The 19,086-nt window shown below is 45.7% G+C and overlaps 1 protein-coding gene across 1 annotated transcript in view; it reads left to right on the top strand.

Moving 5' to 3' along the window:
* veph1 (ventricular zone expressed PH domain-containing 1) overlaps positions 1-19,086 on the top strand; it is a gene marked incomplete at its 5' end in the record, with an annotated part of 89,157 nt that overhangs the window by 50,622 nt on the left and 19,449 nt on the right. The window contains 3 exons of the mRNA XM_083695663.1: positions 1,263-1,402; positions 1,503-1,637; positions 11,095-11,212. Of these exons, the coding sequence (XP_083551789.1) occupies positions 1,263-1,402; positions 1,503-1,637; positions 11,095-11,212 (393 nt within the window). The remainder of the gene's footprint in view (positions 1-1,262; positions 1,403-1,502; positions 1,638-11,094; positions 11,213-19,086) is intronic.

Genomic DNA, 19,086 nt, shown 5'->3' with positions numbered 1-19,086 from the left:
AGTGGAGAGGTGGTGATAGCTTGAGTGACAGGACGGGGAGTTATGACAGTCCCTCCTCTGGCCTCAATCACACTGTACACTGGAGCAAACGCACACACGCACGCGCACACACATACACAAACACACACACACACATACACACACATACACTTTGACCAGAGAGAAAGTTATGAAAGCCCCTCCTTTGGCCTTGGTGACAATGTTATAGTCTATACTACAGGGACAATGAACAGTTATACACACACACTGTACATTACACACATACACACACATGGACACACATTCACCCCAAGAATCTCCAATATACAGGTCTTTTTTTCATTTACACATACACACACACACACACTCGCACACACACACACGATTAAAGTCACTAAAAGTCAACCCTGACGTGATTAGGATATGACATCAGGAGCTAGACTGAGAGAGAAGTGGCTGTCTCAGCTGTGTGATGTCATGGTGCCTGGCACTGTTTGGTGACCTACATGTGAGCATGTAACCCTCTATCCATGTGACAACACGAGTCAGGGCTCACGAACGCATGACATATCTCTACCCCTGGAGAGAGAGTGTGTTTGTGTGTCGGAAAGAGACCTGCAGAAGTGTTAATGAGGAGGGCAGCAAAAACAGGAAACTCCCACTTCACACACACACACACACACACACACACACACACACACACACGCGCACACACAATAATACACACACATACACACACACACACACACACACACAATAATACACGCACATACACACACACACACACACACACACACACACTCAGCACTCATACACCCATAGAATGTACTTAAATGCAAAAACACACACACACACACACACACACACACACACACACACACACATACAGTGCAGTCAGACACGTACGGTACGCCCAGATACATAACACAGCACAGTCATACATACACAGAAATACACTCTTGCTGAGGTTCTTGTGGTTTTATAAGGCTTTTGGGTCCAGTTTATCCTGGAGCTTTGGCAGTACTGTTGGAGAAATGTAATGTAATGTGTGTCAAAGGTAACACTGCTACAGCCCTAAACCATGCACTCTGAGAGAGAGAGAGAGAGGAATAGGGAGAGAAAGAGAAGAATAGGCGTATATTTATTCAACTGAATTGTGGGTCAACATATCTTTATGATATTAGTAAGTATACAGTATACGGGATTGTCTGTAATTATGTTTATGTCACAGACAAATATACTGTATATGTTCATATGTTTATGTTTCTCTGTGTTTGATTCAGACTCGAGCCGTGGCTGTGTGGCCAAGTTGTCCTTCTCGTGCCCGCTGAAGGGGCACTACTGTCTGTATGCCAAGTCCTGTTTCACCCTAACCAGCAGACAGCCACACCTCTGGATCCATATCATGCTGCTACACCTACAGGTCAGTAAGCACTCTATAACACAGGAACCTGAAACGCACAGCTGAATATCTCTCTCATCGTTCTCTGACCGATCTCGCACCTCCCTCTCTCTCTCTCCAGAGTAAGTCCAACCCCCCCCTGTCCTCTCAGGATGAGAGTGTACAGCAGTTGGGGTCTCTCTGGGAGAAAACACAGCTAAAGGGGGCTCACAGCTTCTCTATGGCCATGACCCAACACCCCACCCCACATAGAAAGGTACTATATGTGTGCGTGCGTGCGTGACCTAGCTAAACTGAGCTCACAGTTTCTCCATGGCCATGTACTTAACTTGTTTGCGTTAGTGTGTGTGAGAGTGTTTATCCATTTGTGCATGTGCACGTGCCTTCTCATATGTGTCTGTGTGTGTTTGTGTCCTGTGGCCTATTCATTTAACAGAATGAATGACCTCATAGAATTACAAAGCCTGAAATTTAGTATCCCCTTCAGAGATCAAAGTTCAGTAAGCCCTGTCACGTGTTTTGACACATGATATCACTCTCTGTTTACCTCTACACATATTTAAATAGGCAATTCTGTAAGCAGTACAATCGCTCTCATACACTCTATCATTACCAGACGTGTGTGTGTGTGTGTGTGTGTGTGTGTGTGTGTGTGTGTGTGTGTGTGTGTGTGAGTGTGTGTGTGTGTGTGTGTGTGTGTGTGTGTGTGTGTGTATGTGTGTGTGTGTGTGTGTGTGTGTGTGTGTGTGTGTGTGTGTGTGTGAATGTCATTCTTCATTCATTCCTCTCAACTCCTTGACAAGCTAAGTGGTTAGAAATAATTTGATATAAAAAGAAAATACAGCTGTCCTTGTCCCTGTGGCTTTTAAAATGAGGGAGGGATCAATGTTTCTCCCAAATGAGTGTTTTGACTTTACAGAGACAGCCCAACTATGGCGTCCATATGGAGTTTGTATATGTTGCACATGTGTTTTCCATAGAAACCCACTCTCTCTGTCACACACACACACACACACACACACACACACACACACACACACACACACACACCGGCACACAATGTGTTATATGTATATAAGTCTTAGACTTTAGAAACACACACACAGCATGACACTGAGCCCTTTGGACACACTCGTAAACATCTCTGATGACTCTGTGGCCCGGTTGGTCGTGATTTACCCTTCTGCCTGCTAGTGAAGACTCACGGACTCAAGTGTTCTCGGTCCACATCTGGACCAAATCTGACCACTCTGACCCACCACACCATTTAAACAACTCATCAACCCATACACATCGTCTGGTATAGTAACATGGCTATGTTATTGGATAGTGCGTGTATGTGAGTATTACAAATGGAAGCGGGTAAGGTGAGGTGAGAGAGAACCAGAGGAGTTGTTTGACAGAACCTCTCCCTCCCTCAGTGCATTTCCTCTCTCTGTCTGTCCGTCTGTCTGTCCAGCCTGCATCTCCAATCAGAGCCATTCACTCCATCCACTCTGGCCGTCTCCAACCAGAAACACATGGGGCGGAACGAGGGAGGAAGGAGGGGGAAAAAGCTAATGAGAGGAGAGGAAGAGCAGCTAATCATCTTCCTGCAAATTGGAAGTGAAAGAGAGCTTTATGGGAACAGGGGGTGCCAGAGCTCAGAGAGAATGTGAAACCTGCAGCAGAAGCCCTGTGAAGAAGCTTATATGGAACATAGACCGGAGAGGCAAAGGAAAGCTAGGGTGTGTGTGTGTGTGTGGGGTGGGGGGTGGGGGGGGGGGGGGGGATGCCGAGGGAAAAGGAAGGGTGAAGCGATGCATTGCAGAGGGAGAGAGGGTAAGAGAGGAGGAATGAGAGAGGGATGAGGTACTAAAAGACTTTGAGGAGGTAAGGGGTTGACATACGAGAGCAGTTGTCTCTATTTAGTTGCTTGTTTTAAATCTCAGGACCCCTGTGATGTGTTTAAGATGGAGAGCTACCAGTTTATTATCACACTGCCTGGCTCAGTTACAAACTCTTCCTGTGTGTATTTGTGTGTGTGTGTGTGTGTGTGTGTGTGTGCGTGTGTGCGTGTGTGCGCGCGTGTGTGTGCATATGTGGCTCAGTTAGGGTCTGGTGCCCAGTTTAGCTCCTCTCCTAAATTACTCTTACGACCGTCACAAGGAGCAATACTTTTCCATGGCAATGAAGCAAGACCCAGCAAGAGACTGAGCTGTGTGTGTGTGTGTGTGTGTGTGTGTGTGTGTGTGTGTGTGTGTGTGTGTGTGTGTGTCTGTGTGTCTGTGTGTGTGTGTGTGTGTGTGTGTGTGTGTGTGTGTGTGTGTGTGTGTGTGTGTGTGTGTGTGTGTGATGAAGCAAGGCATCAGAGTGATCCATGGAATTCTTGTCCGCTTGTGTTTTCTGTGGAATCCAACCAACTATGGGAGAGGGCATCACTCCGAACCACAAACAAGAGAAGGAAAGAGAAAAGACAGCAATTTAGAGAGACAGTGAGGGAGAGAGAAAGAAAGAGAGAGAAAGGGAGAGAGAGGGAGATATAGAGAGAGAATTCAAACAAGAAAGGCCACAATGATTTCCACCTGGGTTGGAGGTTTGGTCCTTCCTGTGGTGTGAATTTATATAAAGGCTGTAAAAAGAGTGCTCTTAAACCCGCCTCCACCTTCATACCCTCCTCTTCTCCCCCAAGTACCCCCTCTCCACCTCTGCGTGAGTTTACAGAGGGACAGTTGCAGGAGGTCTTGGTGAAATATTTGCACTCCTCTGCATCTTGATCCCATTAGAATCATGTTGTTCTGGCAATGACAGATAGAGGGAGAGAGGTTTGTAGATGAATAAGCAGATAGATTGTGTGGATCCACATAATCTAGCCATTGTTTCTCTAACTTTGTCTCCACATAACCCAACTTCCTGCTAGTTATTGGGCAAAGATGTGTGTCTAGTTGTGTGTCTGTTTCTGTGTGTATATTATGCATCTGTGTTGCTTTGCAAGTCAAATTGAGCATTGTTCTGGATCATTCCATGCCCAAATCATTACCAGTTTTGACTTGTGGTTCCAGTGTGTTGTTCCTGTCAGTGCTATGGACTTTGCCCAATGGCACTCCTGGCAAGGCTTGGGGGTTTGGGGGTTTGGCATTAGTGGGGATGGTACATTTTTGATGATGTTTGTTAATCTTGTTATGAACCAGCCTCCTAGGGTGGAAACAATGTGTCCTTCCTTCTCTGTTTCTCTCTCTGCCTTTTCTTTTGGTGTATGGGGATTATTGGTGGTGGTGAGTGTGTCTCAGATGTCCAAATCTGTTACTGTGTATTAGATGACTCAGCAGGCCTCTCTTTGGTGTGTGTTTGGGAAACAATACTGGAGTACTGTGTGTGCGTGATGTGAGTGTGTGTATGATGTGCTTTCCTGGAGCATGAATGAGCTAATTTAGTCAGAGAGGTCACACACACACACAATGGGCTCCAATTTGCTTCCGCAAAGTTTAGTGCGCAACACTAACTTTTAGTTGGCATGGCCGCTAAATTGGTAATTTCTTTAGTTTCACCACCATCTTTTTAGTGTGTGCGTAAAGGCTCTCCAAATGTATTTTCTATGAAGTAGGTAGTGTATTTTCCTATAATGTGCAGTATACAATGTTTAAGATATTGTCCTATTTGATTTTTTACCCTATCATGCACGGTTCCATGATTTAATTAGTAACTGGCACAGAGAGCCGATCAATGTATGGTGAACAATGTATACAACTTCGGTCATTCAATGTTTTCGGGAATATAGCTTACAGAATTTAGCAATGCGAGAATATACACTACACGTCCACATATTTAAAGAGGATGTACTGGTAGTATGAGGTAACTTCTACCCATTATGATCTAACAATCTAAGTGTCTATTTTCATCTATTGGTATTATTGAACATGGAATGTCATAGGTATTTGAATTTGCCAAGTCCCCTTTACAAGTCCACAGACACACCATTTACTGCCCCGCCTATATTGGTCCTAAGTTTGTGTTGGTTGGGGCATACACACTTTGCAGTGACACTGAATTAGCAAAATGGTCTTTGGACATGATTTTAGTGTTGTGCAGCACTCTTAAGCCGAAACAAATTAGACCCCACAGAGTGCACATATATGTAATATATGTGTTGAGTTCTACAGTACAATTTAGACAAGTTTCCCTTTCTCACAGATGGTAGTTATATCTACCGTGGCCAAGGTCTTACCTCCTGTCTCTTTGAGTGCTAGTAACACAGATATTTTTTTATGTATGGAGTGGAGATTCATGTGTAGTTTCTTGCTTTTTCATGTCAAGAGCAATCATATCACAGCTCAGACTTCAGTTCGGTAGAGGGAGTTTGTGATGTTTTTCCCAAATAATGGGTCAGGGTTAGTTTCTCCTTTATTATGGCTAAAGCATGGGTTCCAGCTAGAAATATCTGTTCATAAGATACAGTGGGTGGTGGAAGAGTGGAGGGATGATGCAGGTATGGAGATGAATGGGGGTGAAGTGTGACTGGACATAAAGGAGTGATTGGCCCTACTATGATGATCAAAATAGATCATAGTCATAAACCTCTTAAATTTATATATTGTTTTACAAACAAGCCCAAGACGAAATGTCTCAAGAACTGAGTAATCTATAACTTTAATGTTGATTGCTAAAGTAGGTTTTGAAATGGAGGGTTTCATTTGAAGTGTAAAGTGAAGTATAACCCTAACCATGGGACAGGGGTCTCCTGGAGTCTGTCATGAGGGTCTGTTTCCACTGCATGCATGCACGCGCACACACACACAAACACACACACACACACAGACTTGTCAGTCATCTGTGTTCCCTGGTGTTTGGGCTAGGGAGATACATGCTTATGTTTTCAGCAGTCTCTAGCAATATCCACCTGAATAGACAGATAGAGGGTTTCCATTAACGTCATGCTCTTTCGCTACTACTACTACCACTACCACTACTACTACTACTTCTACTACTGTTGCTGCTACTGCTGCTGCTGCTGCTGCTGCTGCTACTACTACTACTACTGCTAGTGCTACTACCGCTGCTACTGCTACAGTACTGCTGTTACTACTGCTACTACTGCTGCAACTACTACTACTGCCGCTGCTGCTGCTACTACTACTTGTGACAGGTGGTTTAAGGTGGACCCAAGTTCAGAGAAGAGACAGGACTCAGAGTTGCCAAAATCAAACGTAAGCTTTACTATAATTTTGCAGGGAAACACAGGTACATCCATTGAACGATAGTTCAAGACAACAGGAATAGCAAAAGCCAGGTTTATAAGCTGGATGAATAACAAGGCACAGGTGAGGTCAATTAACTAAAAGGGATGGATAAGGAAAAGAATAAAAGGTGGGCACTGGTGGTCAGCGGGGGAAGCAGCAAGAGTGAGGAGGATTCCTCACAGGATCTCCCCTTCAAGGAACGGCACCTGACATTCACCCGGAGCACCCAGGGTGTAGGTGACAAAACTCCTGGACAAGGGCTGGATCCAGGACGTCCAGGCCGGAATCCAGGACCATTCCCTGGGCCTACAACCTTCCCAATCCACCAGGTACTGTAGACTCAATGGACCCGACAGGAGTCCAGAAGGCGGTGGACCGTGTAGGCAGGCTGACCCCCAATGATGCGCGGGGTGGTGGCCTCGTGGCAGGTACCCAGGAGCTGACGGCTGCCATCTGGAGCCGGGAGACATGGAAGGTGGGGTTAATTTGCACATTCCGGGGCAGCTGGAGATGGTAGGCCACCGGGTTGACATTCCTCAGCATCTTGAAGGGACCGATGAAGCGGGGGGAGAGCTTGCGGGACTCCACCCGCAGGGGAAGATCCTGGGTGGACAGCCAGACCCTCTTCCCCAGACAGAGTGGTGGCGCAGGCCTGTGCCATCTGTTGGCCTGGATCTGCTGCCATCGGGAGGCCTTCAGCAGGGCCGACCGGGCTTTCCTCCAGGTCCTATGGCAGCGCGTGACAAACCTCTCCGCGGCTGGTATCTCCACCTCGGGCTCCTGCTCCTGGAACAGTGGAGGCTGGTACCCAAGCAGACACTGGAAAGGAGACATGCCTGTGGAGGAGTAGGTTAGGTTTTGCACATACACAGCCCAGACGTGGTGACTGCTCCAGGCTGCAGGGTTGGAGGAAACGAGACATCTCAGGGGTCGTCTCCAGATCTTGGTTAACACTTTCCGTCTGGCCATTGGACAGTGAGTGGTATCCAGAAGAGAGACTGACTGTTGCCCCGTTGAGGGTGCAGAAGGCCCTCCAGAACCGGGCGGAGAACTGTGGACTCTGGTTGGAGACGATGTCCAGCGGAAGACCAAACACCAGGAAGACATGCTGGACCATGAGCGATCAACAAGCGATCAACAATAACCAGTATGGCTGTGTTACCTTGTGGTGGGAGGCTAGTGATGAAGTCCATGGATATGTGAGACCAGGGATGGTTAGGAATGGGAAGAGGATGGAGTAGACCCTGAGGGTGTGACCGGGGGTTCTTATTCTGTGCGCAGATGCGGTAGGCAGCAACGAAGGAGCGCACATCCCTCCATGGTGGGCCACCAAAACCGTCTTCGGACGAACTCCAGAGTCCTAGACGTACCTGGGTGGCCAGTCAACTGCAAGACTTAGGCATGAACTGGAACTGCCTGGATCCTCCTCCCTCTGTTGAGCTCTGGTAACGACTGTCTCAATTCCCCAGTGAACTGGCGCCACAATCCGGGAACTCGAGAGAATGGGGTCGGGAGACTCCTCCAGTCCTGGACCATCAAAATTCCTGGATAGGGCATCAGGCTTCTGATTTTTAGACCCTGGACGATAGAAGAGGATGAAGTCGAAGCGGTTGAAGAAGACGGCTCACCGAGCTTGACAGGAGTTGACACGTTTGGAATCCTAGATGTATGCCAGATTCTTGTGATCCGTCCACACGATGAAAGGGTGTTGAGAGCCCTCCAACCAGTGCTCCCACTCCTCTAGAGCCAGTTTAACAACCAACAGTTCCTTGTTTCCGATGTCATAATTTCGTTCTGCAGGCGTCAAACGGTGGGAGAAAAAAGCACAGTGATGCAGCTTGTTGTCACTGGAGCGCTGGGACAGGATACCTCCAACTCCTACGTCAGACACGTCTACCTTGACGACAAAGAGAAGTGCAGGATCCGGGATAACCAGGACTGGAGCCATGAAGCACTGCTTGAGATCGTTGAAGGCCCTCTTCACTTCGGGGGGACCAACTGAACTGGGTGGATGTGCCCTTGGTGAGCGCAGTGAGAGGTGTAGCAACCGAACAGAAGTTCCAGATTAATCATCGGTAGAAGTTAGCAAAGCCTAGGAAAACGCTGCAGCTGTTTAATCTAGGAGGGTGTGGGCCAGTCACTGACAGCTTGGGTCTTGCCGGGATCCATTTGGATGTTGCCCCTGGAGATGATGAACCTTGACAATGAGGTGGATATCCAGGAGGCGTTGCAGGACTTGCCTAACATGTTGCACGTGTTTGTGGAGCATCTTGGAGAAGATGAGGATATCGTCCAGGTAGACAAAGACAAATCGATTGAGCATGTCAGTGAGGGCTTGAAAAACCACTGGGACATTAGCCAATCCAAAAAGCATGATCAGGTACCGTAGTGACCAGTGACTGTGTTGAAAGCTATTTTCCACTCCCTCACGGACATGGACCAAGTTGTAGGAATTGCGGATGTCTAATTTGGTGAAGACTGTTGCCCCCTATAGGAGCTCGAAGGCACTGGACATAAGCGGGAGGCGGTAGCGGTTATTAATGGTCACTTTGTTGAGGCCCCGGTAGTCGAATCACGGGCAAAGACCTCCATCCTTCTTCCCCTCTTCTTATTGAAAACCTTGTTAAGGTCAGCGATATTCATGGGGAACTCAGGACAACTTGGGAGGGTGTGGAGCCTGGAGGAGCTGAGAAGGAAGGGAAGAGGCAGGTGGCATGACAGGTGGGATCCTATAACAGCACCGAGGGACCAGTCAATGTGGGGGTTGTGACCTGGATGGTCTCTTGGATGGTCTCTTGGTGCTGGCCTCCCACACATAGACGGAGGGGGATGGTGGCGAACCTCTCCGGAGAGGTCTAGTGTCAAGAGCAGTTACAGTGACAGGATGATCAAGACTAGCCAGAGGATTCTTGAGTAGTTTGGCCAAACCAATGTCCATAAAGTTGCCAGCCGCCCCAGAGTCAATGAATACCTCGAAAGGATGAAGATGCTCCTCTCAGGAGAGGGATGCTGCCAACAGTATACCAGATCTAGAGGACTCGGAAGAGATGATTGGACTCGTCACAGGTCTCCCACCCCCGAGCGAGTCTTCCCTTTTCCCGAGAGCTCAGGACAGGTAGAGCAGAAATGGCCTGGTGCTCCACAGTAGAGGTAGTGTCTTTCTCTCATCCTCCGATGACGTTGAGCCAGGTTCTCCCCAACTGCATCGGTTCCTCGGCCACAGACTAAGGAGGACTCGGGGAGACTCATCTGTACTCGGGTGATGACGTAGTGAGAGATGTTTGGAGTTCGGGAGGCGAGGAAGTTTTAGACCGTACTCTAGATACGATTAATAAATTGACACATCAACAAAAGAATTAAAGTAATTTACTTTCTCTTGGGAAGCCAGGTAATCGTTGATCTCATTCATGAAACTACGGTGAAAAGCGGTGATAAGGGCCTCGGGGTTCCACCTATTGTCGGCCGTAAGGGTGCGAAACTCGATGACACACACATGTCCGCCACACTCTGTGAGCCTTGGCGGAGCTGAAGGAGTGATTGAATACCCTCCTCATCTCCTCTGTGAATAGGTGGTAGCTGGAGCATAAGGATGTCTGACCCAGGAGAGGGCCTTGCCGGTAAGAATGGCTGAAAGCCATACTGGTTGTATTGAAATTATGTAAGCAATTTTTGTCCGATAAGTGGGGAACATGGTAGCTTACAGTGCAAATGCTAGCAAGCACTGTGTCATGAATCCCCGACATTCACCCGGATTACCATCATAGTGTTCCATGGCAGGTAGTCCTAAGTCTCTGCTTCACTGGGAAATGGGATCGAGATGCACAGGTAGTGGTGGGTTGGTAGCAGACGCCGCCTGACCCTAACTCTGCTGGATGGCCACGGTGAGAGCTTGCACGTTGTCCATGACTTGTTGGAGTAGTTGTTCATGACTACCGACCGTGGCTCCTTGGATAGTCAGAGCAGCTCATACTTTGTGTATCTCTGCTGGGTCCGTGTTTGGTTCAGTTTTGGTGTAACAGGTGGTTTAAGGTGGACCCAAGTACAGAGAGGAGACAGGACTCAGAGTTGCCAAAATCAAACATAAGCTTTACTATAATTTCTCAGGGAAACACAGGTAAATCCATAGAATGATAGTTCAAGACTGAACAAAAGGTATAGCAGAAGCCAGGTTTATAAGCTGGATGAATAACAAGGCACAGGCGAGGTCACTTAATTAAAAGGGAAGGGTAAGGACAGTAATAAAAGGAGTGTGGTGGCCAGCATGTCAATTACGGCTGTATGAGATGTACGTGACAAATAATATTTGATTTGATTTGATTTGATCTCTCTCTCTCTCTCTCTCTCTCTCTCTCTCTCTCTCTCAATTCAATTCAATAGGCTTTAATGGCAATGAAACAAATTTTTTCGTCAATGGTCAGTGATTGAAATAATTATGTCAATTGACTTATTGTAAAGCAAATCACATCTCTCTCTTTCTCTCTCCCTCGCTCTCTGTAGGACTTGGATAGTCTGCAGATCCATCTAGAGGAGGTGCGTTTCTTTGACCTGTTTGGCTTCAGTGAGGAGGAGGGTGGCTGGCTCTGCTTCATGTGCAACAATCCAGAGAAAGCTACAGGTACACACACACACACACACACACACACACACACACACACATACACACACATCCGTCTTTAATAGGAAGGCAGTTTTTCAATTGTCCCCTAATACAGTGATACAGTGCCCTGCTTAAGTCATTTAATTAAGTATGTTTTCTTCTTTTGGCTCTTTACTCCAGGAGTTTGGATTTTAAATCAAACAAGTACTATGAGGTTAAAGAGATTCCCTGCTTTTATTTTATGGTATGTGTACATATTGGTTTATCCATTTAGAAATGACAACACTTTTTTATACATAGTCCCCCTATTTCAGGGCACCAAAAGTATTGGAAAATTGGCTTGACAGGTGTTTCTGGTTAGTCAGGTGTGTTCCGTCACATCCTTTGCGCAAGCAAAAGAGAGCTGTCAATGCCTAGTATTAATTCTAGGCTTTGCATTTGCCTTTGGAGTCTGCTATTGGTGTCTGTCAACATGAGGACCAAAGAGACGTCAATGAAAGTCAAGGAAGCCATTATGAGGCTGGAATATCAGAATATCAATCAGAAACATAGCCACAACCCTAGACTTACCCAAATCAACAGTTTGTAACGTCATTAAAAATAAAGAAAAAAAGCACTGGTGAGCTCAGCAATCGCAAATGGGCTGGTAGGCTAAAAAAGACTTAGGTGGCCGAAGAATGCTCACCATAATTTACAGCATACCACCTCATCTGTGAAACATGGTTTGGGCATGTATAGCTACCACAAGAACTGGCTAATTTGTCTTAATTGATGATGAATGTATTCTGAATTGTATAGTAACATCTTGTCTGCTTGAGTACAAGCAAATCACTCCAAATTGATTGGACATGTTTCATCATACAGTAAGACAATAACCCAAAACATACTGCCATAGCAACTAAGGAGTTTTTCAGGGCCAAAAATTGGAAAGTTCCGGTCGGCCAAGTCAGTCTTCAGATTTAAAACCAATTTAACATGAATCTCATTTCCTGATGATAAGATTTTAGGCAAAAAGACCTCAAAACAAACAACAACTGAAGATGGCTGCATTACAGGCCTGGCACAGCATTACCAGAGAAGATACCCAGCATATGGTGGGTCAAAGAATTCCTGTCTGTGACCATTCAATACACTAACTTAGCCATAATTATGGGGTTCATCAATCAATTAAATCAATCTGTCACAAAGCTATAACCCCCTTAAAGCAGCAGTACACATAGTATCTGATTAGCAGACATGGTCTGGTCTCTTGTATTTCCCACAAACCCTTTATCTCTATGCTGGCAAATATCACAATGTGCTTCCTCCCCATTCCTGTTATTTCATCCCTCCGGAGGACACATAGACGCTACCCACTCGCAACTGTTGTGGGAGGAACTGCCAGTCAGCGATACGGAAAGCAGCCTGTGCCTGCTTCATGTCCTTCCATTTCCTTGCTCTCACAGAGACATGGATCGCACAACGCTCACACTACTGGGTGACTTCAACATCCAGTCGGAGAGGCTTCACTTGTCTGGAGTACTTGATCTTCTCTCCTCCTTCGGCCTTACCCTGTCCCACTCTCCTCCGACTCATAAGGCGGGCAATCCTACCTGGCCGATCGCTCTTACCAGGTGAGGTGGAGAGGATCGCTGTCCTCTCCATGAGCCCTCACCACTGGGGTCCTCCAGGGCTCTTACTGTTCTCCCTATACCAAATCTCTTGGCTGTTTAATTTCCTCACATGGTTTCGCCTACCACAGCTACGCAGATTACACTCAACTCTTTCTCTCTTTCCCCCCTTCTGACTCACAGGTGGCAACACGTGTCTCTGCATGTCTTGCAGACATTTCTGCTTGGGTGTCAGCCCACCACCTCAAGCACAACCTTAACAAGACTGAGCTGCTCTTCCTCCCAGGGAAAGCCTGCCCTATCCAAGACTTCTCCATCAGCCAAGAACCTTGGGGTGATCCTTGACAACCACTTATCCTGTGTGGCGAACATCACAGCGACACTCCTGTAGATTCTTCCTCTACAACATCAGAAGGATATGTCCATTCCTCACCAGAGAAGCAGCACAGCTTTTGGTCCAAACTCTTGTGATCTCTTGCCTTGACTACTGCAACGCACTCTTGGCTGGTCTCCCCGCCTCCAACATCAGGCCTCTGCAGCTCATCCAGAACGCTGCCGCCCGTTTGGTGTTCAATCTCCCCAAATTCTCCCATGTCACTCCCCTCCTCCGCACCCTTCACTGGCTCCCGGTAGCAGCTTGCATCAGATTCAAGACCCTGGTGCTCGTCTACCGGGTGGCAAAGGGAACAGCCCCTCCCTACTTGCAAGCAATGGTCAGCCCCCAAACCTCTGCCCGATCACTCTGCTCTTCCACCTCGGCTGGCCGCCTGGCACCGCCACCTCTACGTAGATGCAGCAGCCACACTACTCGGTCACAGCTTTTCACAGTCCTGGCGCCCCACTGGTGGAACAAGCTTCCCACTGCTGTCATGACTGCAGAGTCACTACCAATCTTCTGCCGTAGATTGAAGACCAATCTGTTCAGACTACATCTTAACGGTTCCTCCTAAAGACCTATTCATCCCCACTACCCCCCTGTACAAGTTTTTGTCCTGATAAAAAAAAAAAAAAAAAAAAATTGCTTTTTCTTATGAAGACTGAAGGATAGATGATTCACTTACTTAAACAAACATATTTGTTGTAAGTCGCTTTGGATAAAGGTGTCTGCTAAATGCCATAAATGTAAAAATGTAAAAGAATTAGGGCCTTTCATAGAGACCATTAAAAAGTGCATACCTTTAATGAGACTGACTTGGGTAAATGAAATGACGGTGCAGACAGAGAAATGTCAGTAGGTAAATGAAGGAGTGACATGAGGGGCCCAGATGTCCAGGTCTCCTGTCCACAGTGAGGCTGATCCACAGAGAGGAGAAACAACAGTACAAATGAGCCACTGACAGTAGAGAACAGTGATAGGCTCAGCCCTGGAGTCCATAGCAGAGGAAGAATATGTTGTAGCTTTAAGGCCTAGGTAACTACTGGAAATAGGCATCTATCTAGACCTGCCTTCCATCGATCCCATGTGGATGGGGTTACGTAAGGGAGCGTAGTTTAAAGCAGCTGTTCTGTGCTGGACTGGTCTGGAGGGAGAGAGCGGGAGAGAGAGAGGAATAACTTTCTGGTGATAGGAATATGTAAATCTGTCTCCTGTATACACATGTGTGCTGTTTGTGCTGTGTGATGGGTTTTAACAAGAAGATACCAGATATTTCCCAGAAGGCCTAGCCCCAGGCAGGAAGTTGTTTACCCGCAGCGGGAAGCAGGAAGATGTGAGGCAGTTAAAGTTGGAAAATCAGACCTCTTGTAAACAAACCAGACTTTTATATCTTCATTTGATACAACTAAACTCATGAAACTAGAACATTCATAAAGGATCTGACTCATACTAAGTCAGGAGTGGCTTTTGTTACAACTTAGAAACTGATTTTAATGATTATTATTGCTCTAGATTGAAGACCATGATTATTTGAATAATCATGAACCTAATCCTGCACTCTCTATTGTTCTCCAGGACTAGGGCTGGCTACTGTATGTAGGCCCACCTTAGCCTGGTCTATGTATAGAAAGCCCAGATTTGTTTTTACCATATCATTTGGAGTTTTGGATGTATTGTCCTTATTATTATTGTTGAACAATATCATCATATTATGTTACTGCTTTACTTCGGGCTCAGTCCCTGAAGAATAACCTATGATTAATGTACAGTATACACACACACTGAGTATGATAAAGTGGGTTCTTACGGGACTCAATCAGCCAACAGATCTGACTCTAGCATATAACAAGCATATCCCAACAGCATATTCAACTCTACAAACCTCACTGTGTGCAGTGAACACTCACCACTGACCCATACAGAAATCCTGGACCAGCCATGTCTGAGTGTTTACCTTTATACTGAGTGTTGAATACAAGATGCAGTTGGGGAATCTAGGTTAATTTGAAACATCTTTATGCAGTGGTCCCCAGTCCTGGTCTGTGACATTTGCAGAGTTTGCAGGCTTTTGTTCCAGCCCAGCACTTAAACACCTAAGTCAGCTATTCAGCTAAATACTAAGAACATTTTTTATAAGCCATTTTATAAACAGAAGTGCACTACTGAATAAATTAAAACAATGGATTCCCATCCCCACTGCGAGTTGGTATTCAGTATGACAATTTAACAACTGTATATTCATATGATGTGCCACCCCATGTTTTCTTTCTCTCCTATCCTGTCAGTGTTCTGTCATCACCCTCTTCTTTTCCCGAGCCATGTGTTGTAACCCCTTCCCCATGTCAGACCCCCCCCCCCAATTAGATGAATAGCTGTGAGGAGAAGTCTAAAGTGATTGTTTCAATCTGAACAAACCAATTACAGGTTTTTGAGTGGAGTATGTTGTGCTCTCTGTCGGTATGCTCTTGTGCGTCTATGCTGGCATACTTTAGTGTAAGTGTGGGAGAGATCTGTGATTCATTGAGCTGAGTTGAGAGAACGTGTGGCTTTTTGTTCCTGTCTCTGATATGGTAGTGTTATTTTATGGACCTGTGGCCCCTGTACATGTATGTTTATGGCAGGCTTGGTCTCATACACACAGCAACTGTATTGTTAGGGTTAGCCAAAGCAGTGATGTGTTACTACAGTATACTGGCTCTGTTGTCTGTGCTAAGGCTGGTCTCACACTGACTACTGTAACTGAGCTGAAAACAGAATCATTAAAGACTGTAAAACTGAATGGTCATCACACCAGCGTTTGGACTGAAGCTACAATACTCACACAGCCCAAATCGGACCGGGGTATTATGGAACTTTAGCCAATGAGGAAGAGTTTTATTGTAGCAGGACATTAATTTACTCAGAGACACACAGCAGCTAAGGTGAGCATAAAAGTCCTCTTTAAATGATTGTGTGTGTGGAGTTTTTGTTTACTGTAGATTACATTACTTGGATGTGTGCGTCCGTATGTCCCTTAGGTCTTAAAGGCAGTCTTTGCCTCTAAACTTGCAGGCCTCCTCACTTTGCTTAGACGGCCCTCAGTGTGTTTAAGCAGTGACCCTCAGTAACTCCTCAGCTGTTCCCTGACCCCTCTGTTATTCTTTGCAGATAAAGAAAAGTTTACAGAATTGCCTAATGTATTCTACAGAATTGCTTATGTACATATTTTTAATGTTAACAGTTTTCACAAGCTGTGCATTTTTTGTCTTGTTATTAAAATGCTGACTGTGCTTTTATAGACGTAAAAAAAACTATTAAAAACATGCATGGAGCCATTTAAAAAGAAAAGAGAAATTCCTTCCCAACTCTAAATGATGTTGGAGAGAGAGAGAATTCTAAGGTATATTTTATACTCCGAAGTGGAGCTGGTCGTGACTTAATCATGTTCCTTTATGTGACTGTAAACCACTGGAATGTCTTTGAAGTCAGGAGTTCTAGTTGTTGGTGTGTGTGTGTGTGTGTGCATGCCTGCATGCGTGTGCGTGCGTGCGTGCATGTGTGTGTGTGTGTGTGTGTGTAGTGTCTGTCTCCCCCCTCTCTTCTCTCCCTTTCTCTTTCTCTCTCTCTCTCTCTCTCTCTCTCTGACATAGTTGAATTCTCTCCATCTTAGCTGGAAGCCTCTGAGTTGCCGTCCGGTAAACATCACTCACTGTGAAGCCTCTTCAGAGCAAACTCACTACAGGGGTAGCTGGAACATTGGCACCCTAGAATTAGAAGTAGAATTATTTGTTATTTTATTAATAAATATTGTTAAATTATTAATTATTGGTTGGAACCTTCACAGAATGTTGTCAGAATGCTGCTCTGTTTCCCTTTGTTTAAGACTCTGTCAACACACCCAAGACTCGCATACACCGAACACACACACACACACACACACACACACACACCCACACACACACACACACAAAATGGAAAATAATCCCCCAAAATGTCCTGAGCATTCCCTCATCAATCTTGAGAAAAAGCACTTCTGGACTTTACCCTTGCCTCCGGGATTTACCCTTATAGAAAATCTTGGAGAAGTGATGGCTTAGTGAAAATATATAGTTGTGTATATAACATAACATATGTGTGTCGCTGTCAAGGCAAAGTCCATTGGATATGGTTGTTATCAACGGAATAAGAGCCATGTTCTTTACAAAACTAAAACAACCCCCAGTTAAAGTCTGCTTTCCATTTGACCTGAGTGTTTTTTTCCTATGATTCAAACTCTCTCCTTTCTCTCTCTCTCTCTCTCGCACACACACACACACACACACACACACGCACTCTCAATCACAAATAAAAAGGCACACAGACACACATGCTGTACTAATTTGAATACTTTATATAGAGAGTACGAACAATCCAAATATTTAAGTCATACAGATGCTTGGACTTGAGTCCTGATGAGCCATGGATACAACTTCGATCACACACACAGGCATGTAGTAGAAGTGGAATTGCCCAAGGAAGTGCCAGATCCACAGGAATCTGAAGTATGTCCTCGAAGCTCCAGTGCCCACACCAGCACCTCTATCCCTGCCAGCTTCTCTAGCTGATCCATCTGCTCTGAGTTGACTATGGAATAATAATGCCTGTTTGAAGTTCATCCCTCTTCCCTTGGAGGCTGATGAGCAATTATTACACACACACACACACACACACACACACACACACACACACACACACACACACACACACACACACAGTCCAGCATTTATCCCACAGCCATTTTCACGTGACCAGAACCAGCCAACATGTCTAAGCAGAGGCTATAGTGTAGCAATGATGGGAGATCAGCCAGAGTGGGACTGCAGAAACAAATGAGGCACACTACCTCCTGCACCATTAAATTACAGACCTCTTGACAGAGGCCATAGAGACCAGCATGACTTGGCAGAAAATACATTGAGAAAATATGGAGAATCAGCATTTACTTTAGTCAGGGATACTCTTGCTACTTTTTTCTCTGATACGGGAACATCAACACTGTGTGTGTAGCCAAGCTTTCTATCAAAACACAGCAACTTGAGCCAAATCTATTATCTCTAGAACTCAATGTCTTTGCGGTAATTCTATAATTTTTACGGCTGTATCAGACACTGGTGCCACATTCATCCTCTTTTAGTGCTCCAGTGTTCTGTTCTAGAATATGGTGTCTTGTACCCATAAAAGGTCCTCCCTGTGTGGTTCGAATTCTCTGTGACTCTGGGAGTTCTGATCCCATCTCAAACACAAACACACTCACATATCTGAGACCGATCATAGCGCCTGTGATCCACGTCTGCTTTACTCATCGTTGCTCAGACAAAGGCCTGCTTTGTTTGGTTCTAGTGAAAGCACAATCTCACTTCCTGGTTTACTGGCACCAAATTGTGTGTGTGTTTACTGGCACCAGAACAGGCCATAATATGAGTGTGGCCTGGGGCTTTGAGTCACACAGACAGGGACCTTGTCCAGCTCAGCCCGGATAGAGACGATGTGGGCAGAGTGTTACTAATCAGACCAGATGCTGTGTGTGTGTGCTTGTGCGTGTTTTTGCGTTTGTGCCTGAATGCATGTTATACAACTTACTGAGGTAATTAATGCAAAAACATGAAGTGGGGAAAAAAATCTGTTTTATTCTTTCAATCTTAACTGCCCATTAACATTGAGTCATTAACTTCAGGAGGTTGTTGCCCTCTCTGGCTAATAGCGATGAAGGGAGGGGGTAGGGGTGTATGGGTGTTGAGAATGTAAACTAGTGCTGACCAGGGTCCAGTGGAGGTGTTGGCTGACAACGTAAAACAATCAATTATAGGACTGACAATAGACTAGACCTACTTGCATTACCAGCAAACAAACTATAACTTTAACAAATGCTCTGAGGAGTTTCCAATGTG

This window comes from Argentina silus (genome assembly GCF_951799395.1).
Source record: "Argentina silus genome assembly, chromosome: X".
In the NCBI taxonomy this organism is placed as follows: Eukaryota; Metazoa; Chordata; class Actinopteri; order Argentiniformes; family Argentinidae; genus Argentina; species Argentina silus.
The sequence above is the reverse complement of the archived record's forward strand: the minus strand, read 5'-3'. Positions and strand labels throughout refer to the sequence as shown.